Raw genomic sequence first — 27,937 nt, 5'->3', positions numbered from 1 at the left:
TAGTCCTGCCCCCTGTCGGGAAAAACGAGACCAAAAAATACAAGGGCAAATGAAGATTTTGGCATGGATACCCGCCACAAATAAACGGATCTACGCACAAACATGGATGAAATGAAAATTGTGGTTTCGTTTTGTGATGTTTTTCAACGTTTGTAGTTTATGCAAGCAGTAGGCTAAAAGCGCGCTTAAAGAGAACGAAAATATATGTTTGCTAATTTGCGTTCACAGTTAGAACCCTTATAAAAATCTTTCGAAAAGTCAAAAATTAGAAACTCTGTTAACGATCGCTCCGTATCGCGGGTTTCCGGCAAAATCAAGATGAATCATAAAGACCCTGGACTCTCCCACGAGAAAATTTTCTTCTTGGCTCTACTTAAGTAATTTATTAATTCGGTTTCGAACTTATTATAACAAAGAAATAAAACAAAACGGTGTTTTGGTGCCAGTAAAAGTGATTTCATGGTTGATCCTTTATTAAGGAAGGAACAAAAACACTCGTCAGCTTCTGACATTTTTCTACAAGTCAAAAAATGTTGAAACATGCCAATACATTTTTAAACGTCTTCACTTTAATATCGCTATCTTTGAAGCACGCTACTTCATTCAGCCTAGTTATTGCTAATTATTGATTCTCTGAATACGTTTACTTAAGTCGTTTGACGCCCTCGTACTTACATCCCGCTAGGCTTATCCTCTTTCGCTCCTACCACCTGCTGTTCAACTCTGTAGCGGCCAATTCTCGTCAATTTCACTTAATTGCCTGATTTAGTTGCTAATTTTAATAATCAGTCGGCTATTGTTTCAATTATTTGCCCCACAGTTAATTGATACAAGCACCACGACGCACGCCGGAACTGATTTTCATCCACACAAAAGGCGATGTGGGCAAATGAAAGAGTATATTGCGGTCTAACGAACGACCGTGAAACACAAGCTTCGTAAACACATTGACGATAGGGCGGTGAAAGCTTGGATAGGAATCTTGCCGTTATAGCGCTCTTTGGGTAAGTTCGGTTCACAGGATTAGTTTTCTAGAAGCTAGTGTAATGTTTTGCGACCAAGTGATATCACTTACTATGGATAAGTTACAAATCAGCCGAAGAAGTCAGTTGGATTGAGAAGGAAACTGTTTTCAAATTGACCACAAGAAAACTAGGCTACTCGACTGGAGAAATACGAAAACAAAACGAATAACTTCTGATGTTAGAGATTTCTATAAGTATTTTTTTTGTTGCTTCTCGATGAAACTTTTACATTTAATCTAGCCGCACAAGAAAGATAACTTTTGTCGATTTTGATCGTTTGGTAAAAAGTCTGGTTTATAATTGTTTTGAAAAGGATTTCTACTTTCACGCCGACAAAACAACAGATAACGCTTCTTTTTACACTTGTTTAAAACTGTTGGAGTGGTGTTCGCCCCAATCAGAATTTTTTTTAAGGTCTTCTTATTCTTTTAAAAAACGATAGCGGTTTCTCTTGGGATCATTAAGAAAGAAATTTAAAAGATCAAGTTGCTGAACTGTGTTCTCAGTTTGTAAAAAGCAATCGACATATTTTTGTTCGAGTCATTGTCTTGAAAGTTAATTTGTTAAAGTGACTTTTAAGATCCTGAAACAAGTTATTTAACTGAAATGCAAAGAGATATGAAAAACGAGTTTTCTCCGAAAGAATTATTTTGATGACCGAAACACAATCTAGACTGCCAAATGAAGAAATCGTTTTTAATTCGAGAGAATATTAAACAAAAATCTCTCAAAATTAACCCAACGGAAAATTTAAAAACCGCTAAACTTGTGAAAACCGATTTTATTTTATTTACTTCGATTGTGACGCTAAAATGTTATGACCGCGTAAGACAGTTTGAAATCAAAATTTTGGATCTTCCTTACCGAAATAGTTGAAAAATATAACCTTTTTTTAATCATCGATTTTTAAACTTATCTTTCAAGAGGGGGCATGTGTTAAATTTGGGCAAAACGGGTGTATATGATATCTCTTGGCGAGGGAAAACGTCGAGAGTTCGAGAAGCTGTTTGTGTTCCCCTAATAAAATATTAATACTCGGAACGTTTTCGGTTGCGTAGGAAAGAATTGGTGTAGGACATCTGGTTTACTCGGCTGGTTATCATTTTAAAAATGCGTTAGTTTTTTATGCTAAGACGTGAGTAGAAGCGTAAGCCAAGAAGCTAGTTTGCTTGCATAGCCGCACCCTAAAGAAAAGCACCGAAAGAACGCCGATCGCGATTTGTAAGCGGTCACCAGGGTGATAAACAGTGAAAGTCAACAATATGAGTGCCTTGTTACTCAAAAGGTGCCACAAAATAAGATGGGTTTTTCAATCATCTACAAATTCAGATTTTGCCAGAATAGTGTCCGCGATTTGATGAATCTTCCAAATTTAAATTGATCTACTCTTTTGAATTTCAGTCCAAAAAAACTTTAATCGGAATCATCACCTGGTCGGCATATGAAAGCTACGGTAGAATTAAGTGTTTCGTGTCAATGTCTTGGAATATTACATTTTACGAGTAGAACAAGTAACGTACGGCTATCTCGACGGGTTTTGGTGAAAATTAAAACTCCTTTGTGACTCTGCAACGTTCCGCTCGGCAAATTCTACCTTACAATGCGATTATCAAGCTTTTATTTTATTTTTCTAGTTAAAAGCGAAAAAAATCAAAGGTTTTTTTTTTCTACTTTTTCCATACTAAAATTACCGACTCTTAAATGAATCTAGCCTAGAACAATTTAACAGAGTCAGTAAAATTTGAATTGGTGTAAAATAATGAACATAACCAGGCTTGTTTATGAAATCAAAGGCAATTTACAACTGAATTTCAATATTTTTATAGTTTTTGAACTTCAAACGAGATCATGCTTACTGGTTTAACTACGTTATAGAAATCCGTTTTTGTCTAGATCTAAAAGATATAATTTTGTTTATATCATCTCCCCGACAAAAGAAAAATCGTTGACGTAAATTATTAAAAGTCAAAGTATGTTATGTTTAAAACGCGAGCAGCAGTGTATTGTCGGGATCTAAAACCACGAGGCGCAGCCGAGTGGTTTTAGACCCGATAAAACACGGGCTGTGAGTTTTTTGAACGGCTTCAAAAACATTCCTGGAAAAGCGTGTGTCAAGAGAGTTCATAACAATGATGCTTTTGTGAACCTTGGAAATTAGCATACGAGAAAAACATTAAACTTCGCATACTAACAAGGAGGAGGTTTTATCGGGTTTTAAAACCACTGCACGTGATGTTTTGTCGACCATTTGATAGGTCAATGGGCTTATGAATTATTAACGAGTTTTTGAAGTACAGTGTAAAGAGATTTAGTTTCTTTGAAATACATCTATGATTTGTGGCGTCAACTTCGACCCAATACAAGACAGTTTTACCAAACGAAGTACATGCATCTGACCTAATGAAGGAATATAATCGAAACGAAAGGAATATATCAAATAGATTTCTCGCCAGCTTCCACTTAATTGTGCGTTTTTAATTTTTAATATTTTTATTTCTGTTAAGATATCTCATTTAAAATACCTTCCAAAGACTGCAATAGGCTAAGTTGGTAATGAAAAAGTGGGATTGCAAATCGCTAGGAAAGGCATTAACTGAAAATCCTTGCTGTTAATTTTAATCTATTTTCTCGGGGTTTTTTTTTGTCGCAGACACGTAATCTTCCAAGATGCCGGCTGGGAATTCAATACTTCTTGTGCTGGTCTGTTGCCAGCTCTTATTGACGAACGCAAAACCCCTGGAGGAAAAAAAGGAAGAGTCCGAAGAAAATGATATGCCAGAATTCGCCGAAGCCAAATTTGTAAGATCGGTGGCTGATTACGGACGTTTTAATGATCCCCAATATTGGAAAGGCAGATTTTATGACTGGAAGGGTCGACTTAGTGACCCACAGTACTGGAAGGGTCGTTTTCTTGATAAGAGTGCGCCAGAGAAGAGGGAGCCTCAATATTGGAAAGGCCGGTTCTATAGGGAGGAAGGCAATAATGAGCTCCGTGCCCTAGTTCCTGGTCGCTTTGGAAGGAACCTTCAAGGCCGCTTCGGACGTGACATGCAGGGGCGGTTTGGCCGCGAAGACCTTCAAGGGCGCTTTGGTCGCGCAGAGGATCAAGGTCGCTTTGGGCGAGAAGATCTTCAAGGACGGTTTGGGCGCGAAGATGACCAAGGTCGCTTTGGACGAGAAGAAGACTTGCAAGGGCGTTTCGGGCGCGATTTCCAAGGACGTTTTGGGCGTGACTCCATGCAAGGTCGATTTGGACGCGAAGAAGACCAAGGTCGCTTTGGACGAGAGGAAGACTTGCAAGGACGTTTTGGTCGCGATTTCCAAGGACGTTTTGGCCGTGACTCCATGCAAGGTCGATTTGGACGCGAAGAAGACCAAGGTCGCTTTGGGCGAGAAGACGATATGCAAGGACGTTTTGGACGCGATTTCCAAGGACGCTTTGGAAGGGAAGAGGACCTACAAGGCCGGTTTGGACGCGAGGAGATGCAAGGACGCTTTGGCCGTGACGAAATTGAAGAGGATGAGGAACAGGGCCGCTTTGGACGGGAAGACGATGGTGATCTCCTCGAAGGATTTGAGAGATCACTGGAAGAAAACGAAGCCGAGGAGGATTCCAAGGAGGACAAACGCGAGGTGGCCAGAAGTTTAGAAGAATCTATGGACGAAAGTTCGGAATCTTAACAACGAAATTATTGGTACGCGAGGAGTTTTTTATTTGTTTGCGTGTTTCTCAGTTGTTGTTGTCGTTGTTGTTATTGTTTTGTTTTCTGCAAATATAATACAGTAATTGGTTTCGACTCACTTTTGTTCAAATTCTGGCTACAAGGGGTTTTACCAAGGGTTTTTTCAGTGTTCTTGTTCAATGTTGGTTTTTTTTTAGACCTCCTGATCTAAATCCACACCTGCGCATCAACCAAGTTTCCATATGTGACAATAAAAATAAACCGTTCTTACTGGGCAAGATTGCCTTCCCACCACAAACGTTAACTGAAAAATTTAAATAAAATTGGTTGGAGCAAGCGTGTCTACCGGTCCTCTTTGAAGTATTTTGGTTTTCTCTGACGTCTTTCTGTATTTATGACCCCAATTCCAAATTTTTGATGTATTGTTCAGCAGACGTTTTAAAGCATGGGACAAGAGATTCTGGGCCAGAAACTCGGTCCCAGGTGTAACATTTTTGTTGAGCAAAACAATGGACCAAACAATGGGTGAAGTCAGAGTGGTTGCAAAGCAATGACTTATAGAGTTTTTCTTGACGTCATGCAGTTCCAAGCGACCACCATCGAAACACATGTCAAGTGTTTCAATTGTTTGAAGTTCTGGTTTTTCAACACAACTTTTTCATTGTAGGAGAATCAGAAATTATGTAGCGCTTGCCATAATAGACATCTGTTCCCGACCTGCTCGCGTGAAGAGTCCGAATTTCTCCCTACAAATTTTGTTCGAATTCAGACTAAAAACTCTATAAGTTAAAATACCAACTAACATCCCTTTCTCTCTCTCTTTTTCTTTTTTTTTTTCACTTTTTATTTCTTTATATTTTACTTTTTTGCAGGATGAATTCCAGGAAAAAGTGAAAAGAGATCAAGAGTTCTATAAATTCTTGAACATTGCATATAAATAAATAATTAAGTAAATGTAGAGAAATCTTAGGTCTTGGGCCTTACAAAGCTGCACTGACAATAGAAATACTACACTTGTTCACATGACATTGTACAAACCACTGTACAAGTTGGAAAGTTAATTTGGTTTATGGAAAAATGATTCCGTACCGAGCTTATTAATGCTTCTTAATTTAAGACAGTGGCAATTTGTGTTAAATTTAGGTTAAGAGTGAAGTTGAGATGTCAATAAAATTTCAAAGAGAATAATGTGTGGCGAAATCAGTTTAAACAATGCTCTGATGTCAGTAGATCACTAATCTCGTTCCCAGGCCTAATCGCACTTGTCGAGCTAGCGAGCCCATCACTTTGACACCGCACTCCGCGAACGTCTTCCCGGTCAGCTAAATGGATGACGTCACTTTCGGCTGCACGCAATGGACTACCGGGAACGAGGTGTCGTGTGGTCACCATGCCATCAACTTTTACTGGGAGGGCAGAGAGATGGAAAACACACTGATCTATAAAGGATTCATGTGTCGTTCGGAGAATTAATATTCCGAGTTCTGTTGTCTCCAGAAATTAAAACAATAAATTACATCTGTTAGTCACAGAAAAGTCAGCCAATGAGCAAAGGGGATGAAAATGTCATTATATCAAATTACCTGTCATTGGTCAAGCGTTTCCCCAAAAAATTGTAAGGAAAGCAACAGCACCCACTCAGGAACTCACTAGCAACCAATCCAAGCCTGACTAAAAACTATTACCGGGAACACATGAATGACTTTATTTCACAGATATCATGTTACTAACACTACCATTGATGCTATCATTATCAATATGACTATCATTACCTTTATAATAATTATAATACATTGTGATAATATTTCTGAATCAAAGCAGGTTTGACTCAACAACTTTAAAAAATAAAAACAACTACTCAATTAAGATTTTGAATACAAGGAAAATTGAGATGAAAACAAAAGATTATCATCATCGTCACTTGCCATCACCTTTATAATTATTATAACATATTTCTGATATTTTGAGAGAGAGTTAGAATCGCGTTTATGGCAAACGGCAAACGGCAAACATGAGATTCAAGTTTTTGTTTTCTTGAAAAAATGAGTACATAGATGACAATAGTGTAAAATAATTCTGACGTTTGATGCTAAAGCAAAACTACTCAATTTTACTGGGAAACTGAAAACAGCAAGCAGTAAATGTAGGATAAACATGGTCACATGGTCATTCCTGCCGTTTGCCATTTGCCGTGTGTGTCATTCTAAATCTCTCTGATATCTCTGAATCAAAGCAGGTTTGTCTAACAACTTTACTAAAATTAATAAAAACAAATACTCAATTTATTAATTAGTTTTATGGATATAAGGAAAATCGAGACAAAAAAAAGGCTAAGTTTTGATACCTCTCATAATCCAGGGACTGCATTCAAGTAGCCCTCGCAAGTTAAGCCCCGATATCAATATTCATTTTCTCATAACTGTTCTCAAATATTTCTTATAGTGCTAGTGAGGAGAATTTGTTTACACATCAAAACAACTTGTCCTTGGTGATCATTTCCATTATTCTCATGTGGTTGAGTGGTTGATCAGCAGTGAATATCGTAATGAGAAATTGGATGCTGGTCAGCATTAGGACTTTAAAGTGTTAACAATAGCCTATTGTTAAGGAACAATACTTTGGATTCATCTTCACTTAATTAGGGGGGGGGGGGGGGTTCTTGAATCTGACCCCGCCCAGAATACTGCACTACACTTCAATGCTACACAACCATCAGTAACATGTGCAGTAATATCTTGGCTAACAAGATATGACATTTTATCAAATGCCAGTTAATTTCTGGGAGCTAAAAGATGTAATTCATAGCTTCATGGCTATATTAACACCATCAGCAATCAATATCAAACACATCTCAACACAACTGTCTTTGTGAACTTTCAAGTTTAAGTTGTGAATTGCCCTTGTATCTTCATCTGATGCCACTTCTTCAGGATTGCAAACTTTCAAATGCCACAGAGCCTGTACAGGAAATACATAATGGGGCATTAGCACAACACATTTTTGTAAAGTTTGTTAAACATTTATAAGTTAAAAACCCAACCATTATTTCAGTGAAAATTTCAGAACAACGGGCTAGCATTGGATATAAACTGCACCCAAAAATGTTTACATGTACTTTGTGTTAAATACCAGCAACCTGAGATGATGATTGATGTCAGATGACATGGGAATCATTTCATGACTTCAGAAAAACAAACTTAGAATATATTCTTTTCTCTTGGAGTATCAAAACTCCCCCTTGGATGGAATGCAAGTCCATCACAGGATACCCAGCATTAAGTGACTAGGAGTATTATTACTCCCCCCTAAATGGGATGCTAGTTCATAACAGGATACCCAGCATTGCATGACTATATATGCAGGCAGGCAGTCCATCAGTCACAATACAATACAGTCAATAGAGCAGTTTTCAGCGGAGCATCATAAAAACAAAACCAAAGCAATTACTTTGGCCAATCACAACAGACGTAAACAACGCAATGAGCCAATCAAAGTACACAGCAAATTTGCCATGCAACCTGCGTAATGCGTAAAGCACAGGAAAAAGGGTGCAGGCAAGTCACAATAGCTTTTGGTTTGTTTCTTATTGGTTTGAGACATTGATGCAAAGATGGACCATAGTAAAACAGAACCAAAGCAAATGCAAAATTACTTTGACACTCAACTGAACTGAACCGCCCTAGCTATATGTTCTCTCTAGAATTTATCATCCAGGTGGATGACAGTATTTCATATTTTAGTGATGATCCAGTGCTTTGCATGAGGTTAATTAAGGATGAAATGTAAAACATTTCAGAATTCAATGGTCCCCCCACCTCTCCTCCTCTTAGGTCAATTTTTTCAGAAAAACAGAAGCCCTGGGGCCTCTAGATCCATTACTGGTGTTAGTAATACTATACTGTATAGTTTTGGGGATTTATTTTTTCATCACTCACATTATCAATTACAATGAGTCCACCCCTACGAAGGAGCTGCAGAGATTTCTCATAGTACTGGTCATAACTTGTCTTATCAGCATCTATAAAAACCAGATCATAACTTCCAGATTCGCCAGCAGCAATAAGTTCATCTGAAATGAGATCATAATCAACAATATGATCAAAAACAGTATGAATAGAACACATTTAAAAAAAATAATAATCAGGTCAATTATCAGCATTTAACCGTGAAGCCATGAAGACACAAAATGATTTAATTAATATCAATAATGGCGCCTTAATTATTTTGAAAAAAAATTGCCCTGGTTGAGTCAATGCAAATCTCAATACAGCACAGCACGGACCTGCCATTATTGTGTTCAATACTACAAAGCAGCTGGTACAGTCAGCATGGCACAGCTGACTGAGCAACACATCCACCTATCCCATACAATTGCTGCTATCCATGCATCGGTAGTTGGACTGTTAAGCAGTCTACCAATCCAACTCAAGCGGAGTGCTTTAACTGTCGTTGCAAAATTTGGAAAGTTCAGGCCACCTTTACTTGTTTCTTGAAAAAGAACTTCCCTTTTTATTTTATCTTTTTTGTTTTTCCATAAAAAATTAAAGAGCTTGGTTTGGACTCTTTTAATAACTTCTTGAGGAACAGTCAACATTGAGGCTGCATACACCAATTTAGAGACTCCTAGAGTTTTAGCAAGCAGGGTTCTTCCCATAAGTGTAAGGTCGCGAGACAACCAGATATTTAATTTAGTTTCCATCTTTTGAATTTTTAGATAAAAATTCAAATTGTTATTTTTGTCTCTATCGTTTGAAAGATAGGTTCCTAAGGTCTTAATTGGGTCCGCTGGAACATCTATCTCTAAGGGTTTGGTTTTGTTGTTTTTCAAAGAGCCTATCCACATAGCCTTTGTCTTTTTGCTGTTTAGCTTTAAACCTGAAATTTCACCAAAGCTCCCCAAAACTGACATACTTCCACGTAATGACATCGTGTCCTTACATATTAATGTAGTGTCGTCAGCGAACTGGCTTAGCTTAGCTTCAATGGAATTAGGTAGTTCAATACCTGTTATTTCCGGATTTTGTCGTATTTTTTGTGCAAGAAGTTCTACACATAGGACGAATAATAGAGGGCTCAGCGGGCATCCTTGCCTTACGCCCCTTGATACTCGAAAATAATTAGTCATGTATCCACCGTTTATAGCTCCGCTTTCAACATCGCTATAGAGTACTGAAATCCATTTTTGAATGTTCGGGCCAAAATTGAAGAATCTTAAAGTGTGATGAATAAAAGGCCATTCTAATGTATCAAAGGCTTTTTCGAAGTCTATAAAGAGTAGTATTCCTGGGACTTTGTTTAATTCGGTAAATTCCATAAGGTCATTTAAAAGCCTCACATTTTGACCGATGTATCGTCCTTTTACGAACCCTGTTTGGTCCGAATGAATCAGTTTGGGCATCTTCGTCTCTATTCTTTTTGCAATAGCTCTAGCCAATATTTTATAGTCGACATTAAGCAATGTTATTGGACGCCAGTTGCTTAAAACCATAAGATTGTTTTCATCTTTTGGTATTAGCGAAATAATTCCTCTTCTCTGAGATATAGACAGTTTGCCTGTTTGAAAGGCTTCGTTGAAAGAGTCGAGGAGGTTCCTCCATAGCAATTCGAAGAAGATTTCATAAAATTCTTTCGTGAAACCGTCATCACCTGGAGTTTTGTCAGGTTGGAAACCTTTTAAGGCATTCAGTAGTTCATCTGTTGTCAGTTCTTGCTCAAGTTCGCTTGCTTCGTCTTGAGCTAGTTTTGGATTTTGTAAATCAGAGGAGAAGCGGGCAAAATTGTCGTCGAAATTATTGTTCTCGTCTTGTGGGATTCTAGCAGTCAGGAAGTTTTTGTAATAGTTTTCTATTTCTTCATTTATCATGCTTAAATCCGTGATTATTTCTCCGTCTATTGTTTTAAGCTGGGTTATAATCTTTTTCTCATAATTCCGTTTTTCCAAGTTAAAAAAGTATTTCGTTGGTTTTTCACCATTCTCAATCCATCTTATTTTTGATCTGAACATCGCCTCCTTTCCCTTTGTATGATAAATTTCGGACAGGTCTTTTTTAAGGTTCTCGTACTCCGTTAGAATATCATCGTCTAGATTTTGATTATTACAAATTTCCTTATCTAGCTCTTCTAACTTACGTTGGATGGCTGTTTCACGGTTTCTCAAATTGAACTTTTTCTTCTTGGAGAAGACAATTGTCATACTTCTTATTTCCATTTTTACCAATTCCCAATACAGTTGACGGCTTTCAATTTCTTTGTATTTCTCTTGAATAGAAGAGTAATTGTTTTTAATTAAATTTATATATTCGTCGTCTTTCAGTAGTGTGTTGTTAAATTTCCATGTACCCGGTCCACGTTTAAATGTTTGATCGATTTCAAGGCTAAGAAAGACAGCTTTATGATCGGGAGCAATTGAGGATCGTGTTTCTGTTTTCTTTACCTTGTTGATTAATTGTTTTGCAATTATGAAGTAATCTATTCTAGACTTTAATTTTTGACTCTTGGTTTCATAAGTATATGTTTTTGTGTTTGGGTGAAGTGTTCTGTAAACATCAACCAAGTTAAGTTCCGCCATCAAACTCACTAAACCATTCCTATAAATTGTTTCTTTCCATGGAAGGCCACCACTTTTGTCTAGATGGCTAAGCGTTGTATTCCAATCTCCTACCATAATGACCCTAGAAACACAGGTTTTAGTTACCAAAAGGTGGGTAATTTTTTGCAGAAATGGAATTTGCAGGCGACAATCCGTTGGTGCATAAATATTGACTAATGATAATTCCTCTGTTGTTAATTTCAAATTAGCAAAGATATACCGCCCTTCTTCATCATTTTCTATGGTTTCTAAGGGAAAGCCGTTTGGTTTCACTAATATACATACACCTCTAGAGTGCTCTGAGCCGTGAGAAAATAGTATCTGTCCACCCCATTCAGCACGCCAAATAGTTTCATCTTCTGTCTTTGAGAATGTTTCTTGAAGGCAAAAAATTGAAGCTTTTTGTTTTTTCAGATAACAGAATATAGCTCTTCTTTTTTCTGCTTTACGAAGGCCACGCACATTCAGTGACAAAATCTTCAAGTTAGACATTGTTTATACAAAACAGTAAGAAACAAAATTCGAGCATAAATTAAGCTAAAGAAAATTAGGCCCCCCAAAAAGGAAACAAAACACGGACTACAAAATAATTGACACTAAACTAAGGCTAATAACAAAAGGACACTAACGCTTAAATAACTCTTCTGGGATTTATCCGCGTTCGTCCGAAAGTGAAAAAAACAAGCTATGCAAAATCCTAAACCTCCATCCGTCATCGAAGCAAATGAAGCAAAAAAAATTTGTAATAATATCAGTTTTGTAACGTGATCGACGATCGAGAGGAAGAGAAAGATAAAGGGTGCGGGCATAATGAATAAACTAAGCTTAAGCTACATATGAAGTATAAACTATCAACGTAATCTGCTAAGGTCCGCCTCACACTTAATTGGAGTAGCAGAGCTACCTTCAGGATCTGTTTTCACATATATTGTGCCATCTAAAGTCCAGATTCTCCAGTTTTGACTTCCTTTTTTTTCTCTGACCTTTTTGAACAATTGTGATCTTAAGGCAGTCAAATTCTCGTTGATATAGATTTTGTGAGCTCCTTCAATAAAACCTTCGAAATTTGCCCTGCGTAGCTTTTTCCTGTTCTTGTAAAGTCTATTTCTACTGTAATAATTGGTAAACCGGACATGGACATGGACAGCTATTCCAAATGCTTTTTTTGAAAAATATGGAGGTCTTAACTTCTTGCTCAAGTGTAATTATCATATAAAGAAACTAGACAAAAATTTACCGTCTTTCTACTTAGAAATGCTAGAGTACTTTAAGGAATTACGTCTAAATCGCCAAGATAAATACAAAAGTGACCTTGTTTTATGGAACAATCAAGACATCACTATTGAAGGTAAATCGCTGTTCTGGAAAAGTTGGACCGAAAATGGAATTTACTACATTCAAGACATTCTGAATGAAAATGGAAAATTCCTAACTTATGAAGAATTTAATCGCAAGTACAAAATAAAAATTAATTTTCTAAACTATTTTCAAATCCTGGCATCAATTCCAGCAAACCTCAAATCAAAGGCAGCTTCTACACCCAGACCTATGAACTTTATTCTCGATGATTGTGATACATTTGACTTATCTAGGGACAAATCGATTAAACTTTCAAAAATGAAATGTAAAGACTATTATCATCTCTTTCAAGAAAAAGCAGAAGTTACACCAACAGCCATAAAAACTTGGGCCAGACAATACCCCGATATAGAATGTAAATGGCAAAAATTATTCCAAAATATACCTCGCCTCTCTACTAACAACAAACTGAGACAATTCTCCTTTAAAATGTTACACCGTATTTTAGTGACCAAAAAAGAGCTCAAACGATTTAAAATAGCAGATAATGAGGAGTGTTTTTTCTGTAATTCAGCTGATTCCTTGGAACATGCATTTCTGGAGTGCCCTGCAGGCCAAAAACTCTTTCAAGAAGCCTTAACATGGTTTAATAATAAGCACAAAGTAAATTTTACTCCATCTAAACAACAGTACCTATTTAAAGACTATGATCCACCCCCGAGTACTAACTCAAAATTAATGCGGAAATTCCAGATCCTTACTGTACAAACTCAGAAATATTACTACTCATGTAAAATGTTAGAAAAACCTCCAAATATTCTAGAATTGAAGTCAGCGCTAATCTTACAATGGAAAGTTGAAAAATGGGAAATTTAAAATTAATTTAAATTAACGAAAACGCACAATTCTTTTTTTTTTTTTTTTTTTTTTCTTCTTCCAGTGACAAAATTTCATCCTTTTCTTACTGCTTTCCTGTTTTTTTTTTTTTTTTAGTAGCGTGTAACCCGCAGTTTGTAAGTAATCTAGTTACTGTTATGTTTAAGGCTATCTGTATTAAATTGTAAGTAGAGTCCTGTTTTGTTCAGTAGCGTAAGTAACCAGTAAGCATGTATTGTAGGTAGAATACTGTATTGTCTAGTGATATATTTAGTCCGTACTGTAAGTAATGTAAGTAATGTGATTTTGCAAACAATAATAAAAAAAAAAAAAAAAAAAAAAAAATACAATTGCTGCTAGTCATTCTACAGAAAAGCTTAGAGTAGAGATTGGTTGACAGTTATTTCACACATAAAGCTATCATATAATTTTTGAGATAAGAAGCACTAAAACTATGAAGTCTTACAGTACATGATGTAACATTGCTAAAAATCTTATTTTTTAATACAGTGGAAGCTCTAGCGTCTTAACGGACACTCTCGTCAGCGGACAGCTCTACTTATGATCACCTTCACAATTTGAACTCCCATACAAACTCTGTATTTACACATTCCCGTAAGCGGCCACAGACGCTTTCAGGGTTGTCAGATTTAGACTTTTCCTTTTTTTTTAAGCTCCTGTAAGCTGACACCCAAAAGGAAATCCATGTTAGCCTCTGAATCTTATTTCAATCATTCAACCTCACATTGATGTTTGTTACGATGAATTAATTACAGTTATCACCATCATCGCGGCATTGCATTAGACAATAAATAAAAACAAAAAATAATTTAATATGGAGGTATTTTTTTGCATATTTTCCAATGTTTATTGTTAGCTTGGCAAGCTCCTGTAAGCGGCCAACTGTCCCTTACACTTCTATAGTGGCCGCTTATGAGAACCATCCTAACTAGTAAGCCACCAGCTCCAGTTACAGACACCTTTTTCACGTCCCGAGGGTGTCCGCTTAGGAGAGCTTCCACTGTACTTTGCATCATCCTCAGAGGGGACAAAACTGCAATGCATTAAACTTGAATTAAGAAAAATATGCAGTGACAAATACCTACCTAATGTGGTAATGGCAGATTGAAGGCGTAAATCTATCTTTGACTCCACACCTGCCTGAACAATCACACACTTCAATGATACACATTGTCATAAATTCAGTTCAAAGCTTGATGTTTATCCAGAATATAAACAATTCAGCAAGAAGGACACAAGTTTACATTTGAGAGATTACGAGTTATATGATTACAGCAAAAGGCAAGTGGCAGAAATGACCATAAATGCTGACAGTCACCATGTTTACAGACCTGCCAACTCTCCCGGTTTTCCCAGGAGTCTCTAAGTTGTTCATCAAATCTAGAGCACGAAAATCTCCAGGGAAATACCTACCGTGGCCGTTTTCGTTATTTGGGAAACGTCAAAAAGGGAAATAAAAGAAGAAGTGGATTTAGTGTTCTTATTTGAGCTGTTTGCAATCTGAAAACGTAAAACAGAGCCGAATTTTAGCCTTATTGTCATGGCCTTCAGAGGCTCTTCACTCCCCCCCCCCCCCCCCCTACTGAAGCCCTAAATATAGCCTTGATGGCATGGCCCTCGGCGGCTCATTGCTGTTGCGAACACGGTTCTGGTGGCTGCTCCTGAAGATTTCTAGACGTCTCCAGATTTTTGTAATCCGGGGGTTGGCAGGTATGTGTTTATCACCACTAGTTGTTTTCAATATCTCAGTAAAATTGAGTAGCTTTGCTTTAGCATCAAAGGTCAGAATTAGTTTACACTTAAGAGCAATTCTCCAGGAAAGTGAAGCAAAGTTGGAAATGAAAAATTTTAACCCCCCTTCAATTTTTGTGTGGAGGTAGGTTACCTTAAGGGATAAACAAAAACAACCATATTTGGATCAGCAGATGTATCGTCGCCATGGTAACCGCACTAGATGACGTCGGCCTTGAGACCATGTTTTGAGCAAAAGTTCCATTCTCAAAAAGTAAAAGTAAACGAGTCTGGTTCTCGGGTGGATGAGAACCAATTCAAATGAAATTCATACAGATGGTAGAACCACTCTTCCAGTTTATAAAATTCGCCGTTACAATAATTTGGGTTTTATAAACAAGAAGAAAATGCTCGTCTTACTATGTTCCCTGTCAGCCATTTAGACAAGTAGGAAAAACAAGCACAACCATATTCCTAATTTCTCCGAAAGTACTCTTTCCACATAAACCAAATTAGCAGCAGAGATTACGCAGATATTGACGTTTCTAAATATCATAAAATCAATTTGGGGAAAACTATATTCTGGCCATGGGTGCAGAAGACACCTGGGACAAATTGCAAAAAATTGCAAAATTGGTAATTTTGAGAGCTCTAGTATTTGGCTCAAACAGGCTTTAGAGAGAGAAAATCAGCTTCAAAAGTATCTTTTATCATCTTGTCTGCTACCTACATTTAGTAAATAAGGTTTTGGCCAACAAATTTGATGAAATATAAATTAATACAAAACCTACCTTGAAGGTTTTGGGAATTCCTTCAGGATGCTTTCGTCGCGTTGTTCTCTCCATTGTCTCTCCTTCGCACGCTCCGTTTTTTTTACCAAATCTAGCGCAGACTAACAGTTACTCCCATCGAATATCCAGTTTGCCGTGTTTCAGACCAGAGAAGATGATACAAGTAGCCCGCATACACTTGACAAAGAATAGTTGACAAGGTCCAAAACATGGTCGTGATACTTGCGATTTCTGCCGTCGAACACCTAAATTCATCGATATTATCCAACCAGGAAGTACAGTAAATGTGTCGAGATCAATGTACAAAGCAAATGCATGCCTTTGAACAATCCAAAGTAACGTCTTTACCTAAAATCGAGTCAGATATTGCAATAGTCGACAAGCCTAGAATGGTGAATAAACTGAACGCATAGGCCGGAAGTCCGAGAAGCACGACTGCTGACCGGATGTAACACAATGTAATGGGATGTAACACCGTATGTAAGTGTAATGATATCCTCTTGTAATGGGGTTGTTTCACAATGGCAATGGTGAAGAAAGCCAAAACAAAAAAGGAAGAAAACGGAATAACCGAATGAAAACAAAAACAAAGGAAATGAAGCTGAACTGAAGCTTGGGTGAAAATTGAACGCATGATACACAATAGCTGCACCCACGCCCCCCCCCCCCCCCCCCAAAAAAAAAAGATTGCTTTTTAGACTGTGAAAATGCAATTACAAATTCAGTCATGATAAACTATTCGTGACAAGAGAATGAAAAATTCGCGTGTGAAATGTTACATTTATTTACCTACATGGCAAAGAATAAGATCCATTTCGTCGCTGATTTCATCACGGTTTATACCAAGTCCGTAGGCTTGCACGTGCCTGGAAATATCCCTTTGACATTCACTGAGTTTTATATTGTTTCCACTACACTCACAAACGTCCCTTTTGGGATTTGAAAGAGAACAACTTTCCATTGTCCCGACCAGGATATTTTCCTTCGCACGACGATATGCAAATTTCCCTTACAGTGTTTTTGATCGACGGCACAAATTTACTTCCGGTCACCCCTCCCCCCACCAAAAAAAAAAAACAACAGCAAAAAATAAATAAATAAATAAACAAACCGAAAGAATGCCAAAATTTGGGCAGGTATTAGGTACTGAATGTGAAAATTTATCGGCTTGGAGAGGACTTATTTATTTCTAGAGGAGAGGTGGGTCAAAAATTCCAACTTCGTATCTTCTAATGTGTACGCTAATGACCGAGATCTTACATGCAGGCCATCCTTAACATCCAATAAGCAATGAATTAAAAAAAAAAAAAAAAAACCCAGGAAGCATGGTCGGCTTATGTGGTTGCGTAAAACGATAAGTAAAGCGCTTTTATTTTGTCCTCTTTATTCAGTCATAACAGTCATAAAAGCGGATCAAAAGTCGTCTTTTTATCCCTCTATCAATGATATATTGTACCAAAAATATCTAAAGAAGAGATAATGCCATTGCGACAATGTCGCTTTAGCTAAAGCTACAAAAACAAACAAACAAAAAGCGCGTATATCGCATTTAAAAGTACATCCGGTCAGCAGTTTTGCTGTTTGCATTTCCGGTCTACATACGTTTGGTCGTAAACAGGTCGTAAACAACGATTTCTTCGCTTCTCAACCATGCACCACGGAATGTACGGCTCGATTTAGGCAAAGACTTTATTCAGAATCGTTGCAGACATGCATTTGCTCAGCTGTGATCTTGATGCATCTATTTAACTTCCTGGATGGATTGTATTGATGAATTATTTCGATACTCGACACACGACTGTATTTGACCTGTTCGACTGTTCTTTATTTGGGTTAATGCATCATCATCTTTGGTCTAAAAGTAGATGTCCGGCGAGGCTAGCCAGTTAGATTTGCCCTTTCCGCTAGAGTCTGTGCAAGATTTGGTCAAGAAAATGGAGCGAGCGAACTGAGGAGAGACCCATAGTAGCATCCTGAAGAAATTCCCAAAAGTTGCAAGGTAGGCTTTGTTTTAATTTATATTTCATCAAACTCGTTGGCCAAAACCTAATCAATCAAATGTAGGTAACAGATAAGATGAATAGAAAAAAACCTCTGAAGCTGATATTCTCTATCTAAAGCCTGTTTGAGCCAAATACTGGAGACCTCAACATTTCCAATTTTGCAATTTTTTGCAACTTGCCTCGGATGTCTTCAACAGCCATGGCCAGAATATAATTTTCCCCAAATAGATTTTATAATATTTATAAATTTCAATATCTATGTAAGCTCTGCTGCTAATTTGGTTTATGTGGAAAGAGTACTTTCGGAGAAATAACGAATATGGTTGTGCTTGTTTTTCCTGCTTGTCAAAATGGCTGACAGACAACATAGTAATGCGAAAATTACCTTCTTGATTATAGAACCCAAAATACTCTAACGGTAATTTTCATAAACTGGGAGAGTGGCTCTACCATCTGTATGAATTTCATTTGAATTGGTTCACATGCACTCGAGAACCAGACTTTGAGAGTGAATTTTTTGGTCAAAACATAGACCTCAGGCCGACATGATCAAGTGCGGTTTCCATGGCAACGACGCACCTGCCGATCCAAATATGGCTGTTTTTGTTCATCCCTCCAGGTAACCTACCTCCACACAAAAAATGAAGGGGGGTTAAAAATTTTCATTTCCAACTTTGCTTCACTTTCCTGGAGAATTGCTCTTAATTAATTCTCATCCATGCACTCCTTTTTTCAAGAAAACACAAACAATTACATGAATCCCACATACACCCCAAGTTTGAGAACCCGAAATGCTGGTCATATGTGTTGTTAAGAGCGCCACAGGCGCTAGCAGCGAGCGCCAAAGGCGTGAGCTTCTAGGGGGGTCTGGGGGCATGCCCCCACAGAAATTTTTGAAAATTAGGGTCTCTAAGATGGCCATTTCGTGCAATTCGTGTAGTTTTTCAATATGTTTTACGAGCCATTTATTTGTTATTTGTAGGAATCACGGCATGAAAATTAAGACTTTTTTAGGAATTGGCTGATTTTATCAAAAATTCAGAGCTTGAACACAAATGCGGATTTTTACTCAGTCGCGGCGGGTCAGCGTGTTTAAACGTTCAAATGTGGGCCAGACCCGCCTGGCGCGGTCACTTGGGGTCTATGATCTCATGTTTGCCATTAGATGTAAACACAATTCCAAATCTCTTTATATAACAGTTATTTCCCACCTTTCTTGAACATTTTCTGATGTACGTAGCTTATAATACAGTTACTAACATGGCCTCATCAGATCAGATATGACATATGATCTGATGAGGCCATGTTAGTAACTGTATTAAAAGCTGATTACGTACATCAGAAAACGTTCAAGAAACGTGGAAAATAATATTGTTATATAACTTTAGAGATTTGGAATTGTGTTTACATCTAATGGCAAACATGAGATTCATGTTTGTATTTTCTTGAAAAAAAGGAGTGCACGTAAGCTGCTTCTTTCTTTACACCGTGTATAAAACTAAGTGCTATAACAATAATATTAAATTGATAGGATATGGAAAGACTTAGCAGGTATAATCATTGGTGGATTCAGCCTTGTTTAAAATTGTTTTTTTTTTTTTTTCATAAAAGCTGCTTTTGGATTTTTGTCAACTACAGATTAAGCACAAATGAAAGCATATTAAGTTAAAGTGTCAAAGCCAATGTTTCACCTTTTTGTTGCCAATTTCCATTTTTTTAAACCTGGTTTAATGAAACATGTTTTGTTGATGTGAATGGTGCTAAAGATAAGATAGCATACTATTATATGCTATTACATAGCTCTAGTATGATATAACAACAACAACAACAAGTGGATTTTTTATTAAATTTGGAAAAATAAAGGTCTTTGTTGGACTAACCTCTTTGAAGTACTGTTGGGAATTCACATCTTTCATAAACTTATCAGTTATATCACATGCCACAACTTTGCCATCTGGGGGCAGTGTCATGGCCATGCTGAGGGTATTATAACCAGTCAACACACCTAAGATAATCGAAATACAAACAGCAATGTTACATGACAATATCTATCTATCTATCTTACTCAGCAGCAAACCAAACTTGCCCTGGTGATAATTAACTTTGTAACAAAATCAAAGACAAGTTGAATTAGTTTCTTTCTTTTTCAAATGGAAAAAAGTTTTCATGTTCTGAAAAATAACCTGTAACAATGCTTGAGAACTAGAAAAACTTGCATCCACTTGCAGTTTTTAGGAACACAAACATGCATAATTTACAGGTGTGGACCCAGGAAAAAATTGTGACTGTTTTCCAATAATGCAAGCACCAAATGCTCAAGGTTCGAGAGAGCTCTAGGGGGAAGATTTTTACTCCTGAAAGTACCATTTCCTGGGTTTTCAAGTCACTCTGACAGGCATTTTCCATACTTAAACCTGGGAATTCTCTTTGACTCTATAAATATCTATTTGTTTCAAAAATCCGACCATTTTCCGTAAACCTTTGGAAGCTGCTCTGGACCCGCCCCTGATTTGTTATTCACAGAACATGAAACATGTGCATCTTCATTTTGGTAAATGCAGTCACTTCCTGCAACAGTGTCCAAAATATAACTTATCACAAGTTACCAGAATTTATAAATTTCTCAATACAAACAGTTGACTCTGTTAAAGTCTGTCAATGTTATTTTAACCACTCTTTATTGTTTTGCCTTGGATAATAACAATGAGAGTGAAATTTATATGTTAGATATTTTCCATCAATTGTATGTGTAACAGTAATTAGTAAAGTTATTAGTAATAGTAATAGTAATAGTAATAGTAATAGTAATTATAGTAATAGTAATAGTAATAGTCATAGTCATAGTCATAGTCATAGTCATAGTCATAGTCATAGTCATAGTCATAGTCATAGTCATAGTCATAGTCATAGTCATAGTCATAGTCATAGTCATAGTAATAGTAATAGTAATAGTAATAGTAATAGAAATAGTAATTACACACAAAAAGTCATGTAATGGGTTTTACCCTATCTAGAAGACTAGCCTAAATAAATTATATTAGTGAGGTTTCTTCTTTACCTATTTCAATAACCTTTTTCGCCTCAATTAACCGCATCAACAACCTCATTAGTTGAGATTCATCAGCACTACCCATGGCACGGTGTTTTGGGTGTTTCATAGTTGCCTATATTGTCAATAAAACAAATAAACATCCATTAACCTTTTTTTCTGGGGGAGGGAACAAATTTCACATCCAACAAAGGGGGTAGGGATTGGTGCTAAACAGACAAACAGGATGTGTAACATCGGTGAGGGTAAAAGGCGGAAAGAGTTTGCGGAATGGTATGTTGAATGGCGTGCGGAATGGCATAATTATGCGAAATACGATTATCGTGGGAAATAAATTAACTGAAGAGTGCGTCATGTTTTCGCGCCAATTTTATAAGAGCAGCAGCTTTTTTGACGCTGCGGACTCTTGCTAAATATTAACAACAATTCGAGGATTTGATCGTCTGATTGTTGATTTGGAAGAAGCGAGGGTAAAGAAAGCGATGAAAACTGTTTATAGTCTCTACAGTTTTTGCATTCAAGGAACTATGAGTAAATCCGTAGTAAATTAAATTTCATGTCCACTTTACTCCATGCGACTTCGGTTGACAAAAATAACGTGGCAGCGTGAAGTCTTCTCAGGACAAAGATTGATCCTTTACCGAGGGCAAATAATAAACATATTTTTCTTTTTTTTAAACCCTCGGTAAAAGATCAATTCTCATATCCTGTATGCTCGATAATTCATTTATCATGAGCGGGAAAATGAACAAAAATTTGACCAAAATGCATTTGTGATAAGAATAGTTTCACAACCTTTCAAACAACCAATGTCGATAATTAGACACCATACTTGTCATCTGCTTTTTTGCTCTAAGGCTTTTTCGCTTTTAAATCTAATTTTAGGTTGGGACGTCTGGCACTGAAAGACCTTAATTAAAGACGGATATGTTTAGTTCAATAACGCGTAACTGAACTATAGCTACCTGAATCGCCGTATTAAATAGCTAGGTAGCTAGCTCAGCAGCTCAACAGTGACTTGCGTACTCGTCGCTCGACGAAAATGTAAGGTGAGAAAAAGTAGAACATATTTCTCCCATGAGTCGTACAAATTGTAACCGTCAAAGAGTCTGATAAAATGACCGAGTTTAAATTTAAAATTTCTCACATAATAGTTTTGGCCTTGAACTGATGTTATTTCTCCAGTCTGGTGTTGCTTTTTGTCTCGGCTACTCGCTGCCACGTTCTTTTTGTCAACTAGAAATTTAATTTATTCTTAGTTCCTTGAATGCGAAACTTCATCGATTTCTTCACTCTCACTTCCTAACCAGCGATCAGACATGTTCTATCCCAGGCGTATATTTTCTAATCCTCGATCTGTTGTTTGGTTGTTTAATAGTCCGCAACATCGAAAAAACTGCTGCTCTTATAAAATTGGCGCAAAAACAGATGCGCTCTTCAGTTAATTTCAGTTCCCCGCGTAAATCGTATTTCGCATAATTATGCCATTCCGCACGCCATTCCACATACCATTCCGCAAACTCTTTCCTCCTTTTTACCCTCACCGGTGTAACATGTGCCCATGTTGAAGTTCAATGTAAGCGATCGCGAACTGGTGTTTGAGTCTCCTAACCTTCGACACCTTTAATTTACCAACAATAGCCATCTTGGGTCTTCCACCCTATTTTACAGTGTCATCGCCATTTTCTTTCCACCGAGTAAAAGTATTTTTATATTGTGTAAAATTCGGTGGAAAATGATGGCAAAACAACGTCTAATAAAACCGACTGAAAGTCCGAGGGTGGTTATGCCTTGTATGCCGTTCTCTTTATATCACAAACAAAAATCAGATCTAGATACAATCGCCTCCCTAACCCTAACCCAAATTAAGCTTCAATTTAAATACTATTAAACAGATTAAAGAAACAAAAATTCTTACCTCCCTGAGTTTACTGAGTGGCACAGGTTCACGGAGACCATGTTTCATGAAGTAATCGACAGCAGCGGCATTCACTAAATCCGTGGGCTTTGTTCCTGTGCTTCCCGCGTAAGAGCATTTTTGCTTAAGATAATGGCCTACAAAATAACCAGCAGCCGCAGACGATACAGCAATCCCAACAGCGCCAAATAAAAACTTGTTTTCGCTGAGAAACGACATTGCCAACGCGAGGCCCTTGTAAGTTCGTTTTCGCACCTAGATACATGAAGTACTTTTTAAACACGAGCGAGTAATGTACCTATCATTGTCCATCCCCGGGGGGGGGGGGGGACCCCGGGCAAATACAACTTTATATGGGGACTTTATGGGAGATTTGAACGATTATTTTACCCTGGAGGTGGGGGAAATGAGGGAGGTTTGGTTTCCAAAAGCTTTGCACCAGGGGGAAAACTGGGGACTTTGTAAACTAAGAGTGACAAGTCTGTGCAGCTCTTTCACTAATGTTTTTAATCTATTGTTTGCCTGCAAATTCTTACCATGTGACAATTTAATTGTAGAGAATATACTTGACTCGAACAGTCGTCAGTATTGTGATAAACATTCCGTGAAAGTTCAAGCCAACACAACAGAGGTACAACCTGAAGAGGAGAGACACTTGAAATGAGGTTGGCAGGGGTAGTAGGTACTGTGTATAAGCACCACGATTTAACACATAATATTGATAAGCTGGCCATGCAGCAAGATGAAATGTTGAAATTGTGTGAAAACCATGTAAAAAATAACCTTTTTTGTATATATATTTGTAGTTTTGGCAGCAGTTGTGTAAAATTTTAATTGACCTGAACACTGTTGCTTATTATTTTTAAGTCAAGTACTGTTTTCTAGTCAGGTATGCTGGGCCATCTTAATTAAGTTTGCTTTGGCTTCATGCTGTTCAATATGATACCCCTCTGGGAGGGGGAATTTCTTAACTTTGACTACGCTTTGTCCCCATTAAGGAGGGGGAAATTACGAACTTCGACAGGATCCTTTACAAAGTCCCCTCCCTTGCCCGGGGTCCCCTCCCCCAGGGGATGGCCGATGATAGGTGCATAATTCGTGGTAGGGTACCATAACCCTAACCCTCCACATGCTGAACACGGGATCTCCACATTAATTTGCCATCCTCGGAGACCCAGGGGCAGTCGGTCGGGTGCGGGCGAAATGGCTCGAAAAAAGTCTTTTAAGAACGGGCGAAGGAGCTTGAAAACTTTCGTCGAGCCATTTCGCCCGCCCCCCACTGACTCCGATGATGCACGTTTGCTTCAAGCCTGCGTGGCAGGCGCATAAAAATATAGGGCGCGCGAGGGAGGGAGACACGCGAGGGGAAAAAGGAGCGCCTGCCAGTTTCCCAATGATAGTGCAAGTCGTTTGTCAATTCCACCAGCCGACAATCGATATTTTTTCCTTGTTCTGCATGTTCTTTGATCTTAGCTTTACACAGATAGTTTAATTAATCATTTCCATAGCATATTTATTCGTGGAGAAATTAAAGTTTGAAAGGTTTGTTTTGGAGCAGCAAAGATCATTTCTAGCGCACGGGTATATATAATTAAATATGTGATTGTGAACACGACAAAGTTTTGCTGACGAAAATATATTTTCAGAAACAACCAAATGTTATTTTTCCTGTATTCTCCTTTTCTTAACGCTTATCAGAGAGACCACAATTACTTCTGTAGGAGCAATATTCACAGAGCTAAGACTTTTCAAATATTTTTTCACGCATGAAAGAAATTTGCATATGGTAGCGAAGTCGCAAGTGCTTTTTCAAAGAAATCAGTGTTATCGTAAGCAAGAATCAATATTTTTTTCTACTTTTCTATTCTACTTGTCTATAGCTTTACACAGACAGTTTAATCGTTTCTATAGCATACATTTTCGTGGAGAAAAAATTTTTGAAAGTTCTATTTTCGAGCAACGAAATTTATTTCTATCGCACGGTTCTCACGAGCCCGTAAACAAAGCGCACAAGTTTTCAACGTTCGAATATTTTCAGGAACAGCCAAATGTTATTTTTCCTGTATTTTCCTTGTCTTAATGTATACTAAGACGCTAGAATTATTTCTGTACCAGCAATATTCACAGAGTAAGAAATTTTGTCTGTCGAATTACAGACAGATAGTCCCGTTAAACTGACTTTTAACTTGTAAATAGCTTGAAATGTGTTAATAAAGATTTTTTTATAATTATCATTATTATTATTATTATTATATGGCAGTAAAAACTTCTGGATGCCCAGATTACCTAAACAATGATTGGGCGGCCAGCCGTAGCCAATCAATGTAACGACCAAATTACAAATTTACAATTAACCTCCGAACTTCTAATCGTAAAAATCCTTATTATTATTATTATTATTATTATTATTATTATTATTATTATTATTATTATTATTATTATTATTATTATTACTATTATTATCATTATTATTATTATTATTATTATTATTGCTATTATTATGTGCTGCGAAACTATCTGTATGCACAGAAAGAAAGAAAGCAACACAGGGCGCGTAGCGTAACCTGTGAGCCAGGCGAAATTAAACTTAAAATAGCGCGTGAATAAATCAATAAAATATATATACATATATAAAAGTCATAGTCTACAATAGATGTCTGAAAGTCTAAAACTCATACAAATAACTATTCATGGCTGGTCTATCAATTTTGGTATAATATAACATTATCATGTTACTACTTTGAAAGTTCTTGCAATGTTCAGCGTCGCCGATAAAACCGCCTTCTGCATTCTCTCTAAGACTTGAGTAGTCTTTAGCCCAACCAGTGATCGCACACTGGCAGTAAAAACTTCTGGATGCTCAGATTACCTAAACAATGATTGGGCGGCCAGCCGTAGCCAATCAGTGTAACGACCAAAGTCCATACAATTAAACTTCTAACTTCTAATCATAACATCAGCTCAGCCGTGGAAGAATTGATGAAGCTTAACAACAAGAATAATACCATCGACCCAGCTCAACATCCTTTTGTTCATCTATGGTTAATGAACTGTGTCTTGTATGCAGTTGTGGCAGCGTTTTTGATAGCGAAAGGATGGACGAGAAAGAACACTTCTCAGACAGGAAAAGGCAAAGCGGAGGATAAGCAGAGAGAGATTTATGAGAGGCAGGCTGGAGAGATTCGAAAGAATATTTCTATTGCAAAAGCCGAGATAGAAAGAGTAAATTCCAATGGGAAGATCACAAGAAAAGGGAGGCGAAATCAAGCGAAACTGTTGGAATCTTGCAAAGTTATTTCGGTGGCGGCGTTAGTGAGTTACATGGAAAGAGAAAAATCCAAGTTGAGAAAGCTTAAGAGAAGTTTTGTGCGGAGGAAAAAACTATGTGAGGCCAGACAGGTGAAACGGAAATTCCAACAGGATCCCGGAAGCGTATACTCTTGTTTTGGAAAAATGCTTGAAAAACAACAAGAAAACGAGAAACCAAGATATGATCGCACACTGCTACAAGGGCAACAGGACGAAAGGAGGACGTTTGAAGATATTGAAGAAGCGAGCGAATTTTGGAGAGCATTGTGGGAGGGAACTGGAAGTGGAAACGCTGGAATGGAATGGATCGTATTATTATTATTATTATTATTATTATTATTATTATTATTATTATTATTATTATTTTTGTATACCGCTTGCGAACTGTGCTCACAAGGATCTTGCAAGTGGCCGATGTAGTACTGAGATAGCTCCTCGAGGCTGCGACTTATTCCGCAATCACCGTTTACTACGGCGTTCAGAGAACCCAGTTTTGACGACATGTTGACAAACTGTTTATCCTTCAAAGTATAGAAGCCGTTTATTTTGTGCTTCACGTGAAAACAAGTTAATTCACATGACGAGATTCACGAGGTTCTGAAATAGCAGACCCCTACTGATTTTGCGGCAATGAAAGAAAATGTCCTCGATTTAAAGTAAGTTTAATTTGTTAGGGATTTAATGAAATTAGAAGAATTTCCCGTTAAATTACGACTGAGTGATAATTGGCACTGCTTCCATTGAAGACAATGTAGTGTTCAAGCATTATTATGTACCGTTATTTTCCCATCAGGATAGAGCTATTATTAAAATTGATTCATAAGCGAGGTGCGAGTCAACGGTCGTGACTTTTCTTTGTGCGCGTGTCAATTGAAAATACTGATTTTAGATGCTGGCGGACCGTTTCATTTGAAAAATTATACCGATGTTCTACAGACAAGTGATCAATATGATTATCTTAGAAGGACTATCATACTAGCTAGGGGGTGAGAAATACCCTACAGGCAAGTGTCGACATTATTATGGAAACGCTTAGCTGAAAAGCACATCAAAGGGGTACTGAGGTAAAAGGGGGTAAGGAACTAAACGGTTACTCCTCAACTCTTCTCTTCATTTGTGCATCCACTAAAATTGACTGCAGCGAAAATAATGTTTTCTTATTAGAGATTGAACTTACCTTCTAGATACGTCGTCGCCTGGTCCTCAAGTAAATAAGAGGACTTGATGGCATTAAGGCTGTATTTATATCACTGAAATACAAATGTGACATGCCATAGCTCAACCATCCCAATCAAAATACACACCCTTTATCTTTATCCAACGGAGCGAAACTTAGTTTACATGCAAGCTATTCAACATTGTCTCAAACCCACTGTTTACTTATGGTAGATATCATACCGCAAGAGTTTAATTAGTCACTCGGGTTGCTCAGTAATACACCTTTTGCCCTTCATTATCAGGAAATAAATTTTCATTAGCGCGAAAACATTGGTCAATAAAATTAATGTATAATCAGTTTAACAAGGAAATGAAACATTTCAATTTGTGGCAGAGTCATTAAGGAGTTTTGCATCGAAAAGAAGATTCATTAAGGCCAATTAGAATAGCGTTTTATCGAAAACAACATTCTTCAGTGCGAATTA

At 37.4% G+C, this 27,937-nt stretch overlaps 4 protein-coding genes across 5 annotated transcripts in view; 2 read left to right on the top strand and 2 right to left on the bottom strand.

Moving 5' to 3' along the window:
• The first annotated feature begins 863 nt into the window (after nt 1–863).
• LOC146474423 (uncharacterized) lies at nt 864–5,896 on the top strand. The gene is made up of 3 exons (XM_085117005.1): nt 864–1,004; nt 3,676–4,720; nt 5,581–5,896. Exon 2 carries the CDS (start codon nt 3,693–3,695, stop codon nt 4,704–4,706), a length of 1,014 nt encoding a protein of 337 aa, XP_084973131.1. The 5' UTR covers nt 864–1,004; nt 3,676–3,692; the 3' UTR covers nt 4,707–4,720; nt 5,581–5,896.
• A 493-nt stretch (nt 5,897–6,389) lies between these two features.
• On the bottom strand, nt 6,390–27,550 carry LOC146474421 (uncharacterized). 2 transcript variants are annotated; one of them, XM_085117007.1, is made up of 7 exons: nt 27,472–27,550; nt 22,986–23,240; nt 21,077–21,182; nt 19,899–20,023; nt 14,579–14,633; nt 8,644–8,777; nt 6,390–7,666 (listed from the first exon to the last, which is right to left on the bottom strand). In XM_085117007.1, the coding sequence occupies exons 2-7, from the start codon at nt 23,202–23,204 to the stop codon at nt 7,508–7,510; spliced, it is 798 nt and encodes a 265-aa protein (XP_084973133.1). In that variant the 5' UTR covers nt 23,205–23,240; nt 27,472–27,550; the 3' UTR covers nt 6,390–7,507. The 2 variants fall into 2 exon arrangements, with proteins under 2 accessions (XP_084973133.1, XP_084973134.1); XM_085117008.1 differs by lacking the exon at nt 27,472–27,550 and having other exon boundaries at nt 22,986–23,284.
• The window catches only part of LOC146474420 (uncharacterized), a 39,822-nt gene continuing 18,274 nt past the window's right edge, over nt 6,390–27,937 (bottom strand). The window contains exon 8 of the mRNA XM_085117006.1: nt 6,390–6,950. The gene's annotated coding sequence lies outside the window, so the exon portion shown is untranslated. The remainder of the gene's footprint in view (nt 6,951–27,937) is intronic.
• Nucleotides 23,818–27,437, top strand: LOC146474422 (uncharacterized). The gene has a single exon (XM_085117009.1). It carries the CDS (start codon nt 25,965–25,967, stop codon nt 26,712–26,714), a length of 750 nt encoding a protein of 249 aa, XP_084973135.1. The 5' UTR covers nt 23,818–25,964; the 3' UTR covers nt 26,715–27,437.

This window comes from Pavona decussata, unplaced genomic scaffold (assembly GCF_977016875.1).
Source record: "Pavona decussata unplaced genomic scaffold, jaPavDecu1.1 SCAFFOLD_89, whole genome shotgun sequence".
Lineage (NCBI taxonomy): Eukaryota > Metazoa > Cnidaria > Anthozoa > Scleractinia > Agariciidae > Pavona > Pavona decussata.
This window is presented reverse-complemented; position numbering and strand designations above follow the sequence as displayed.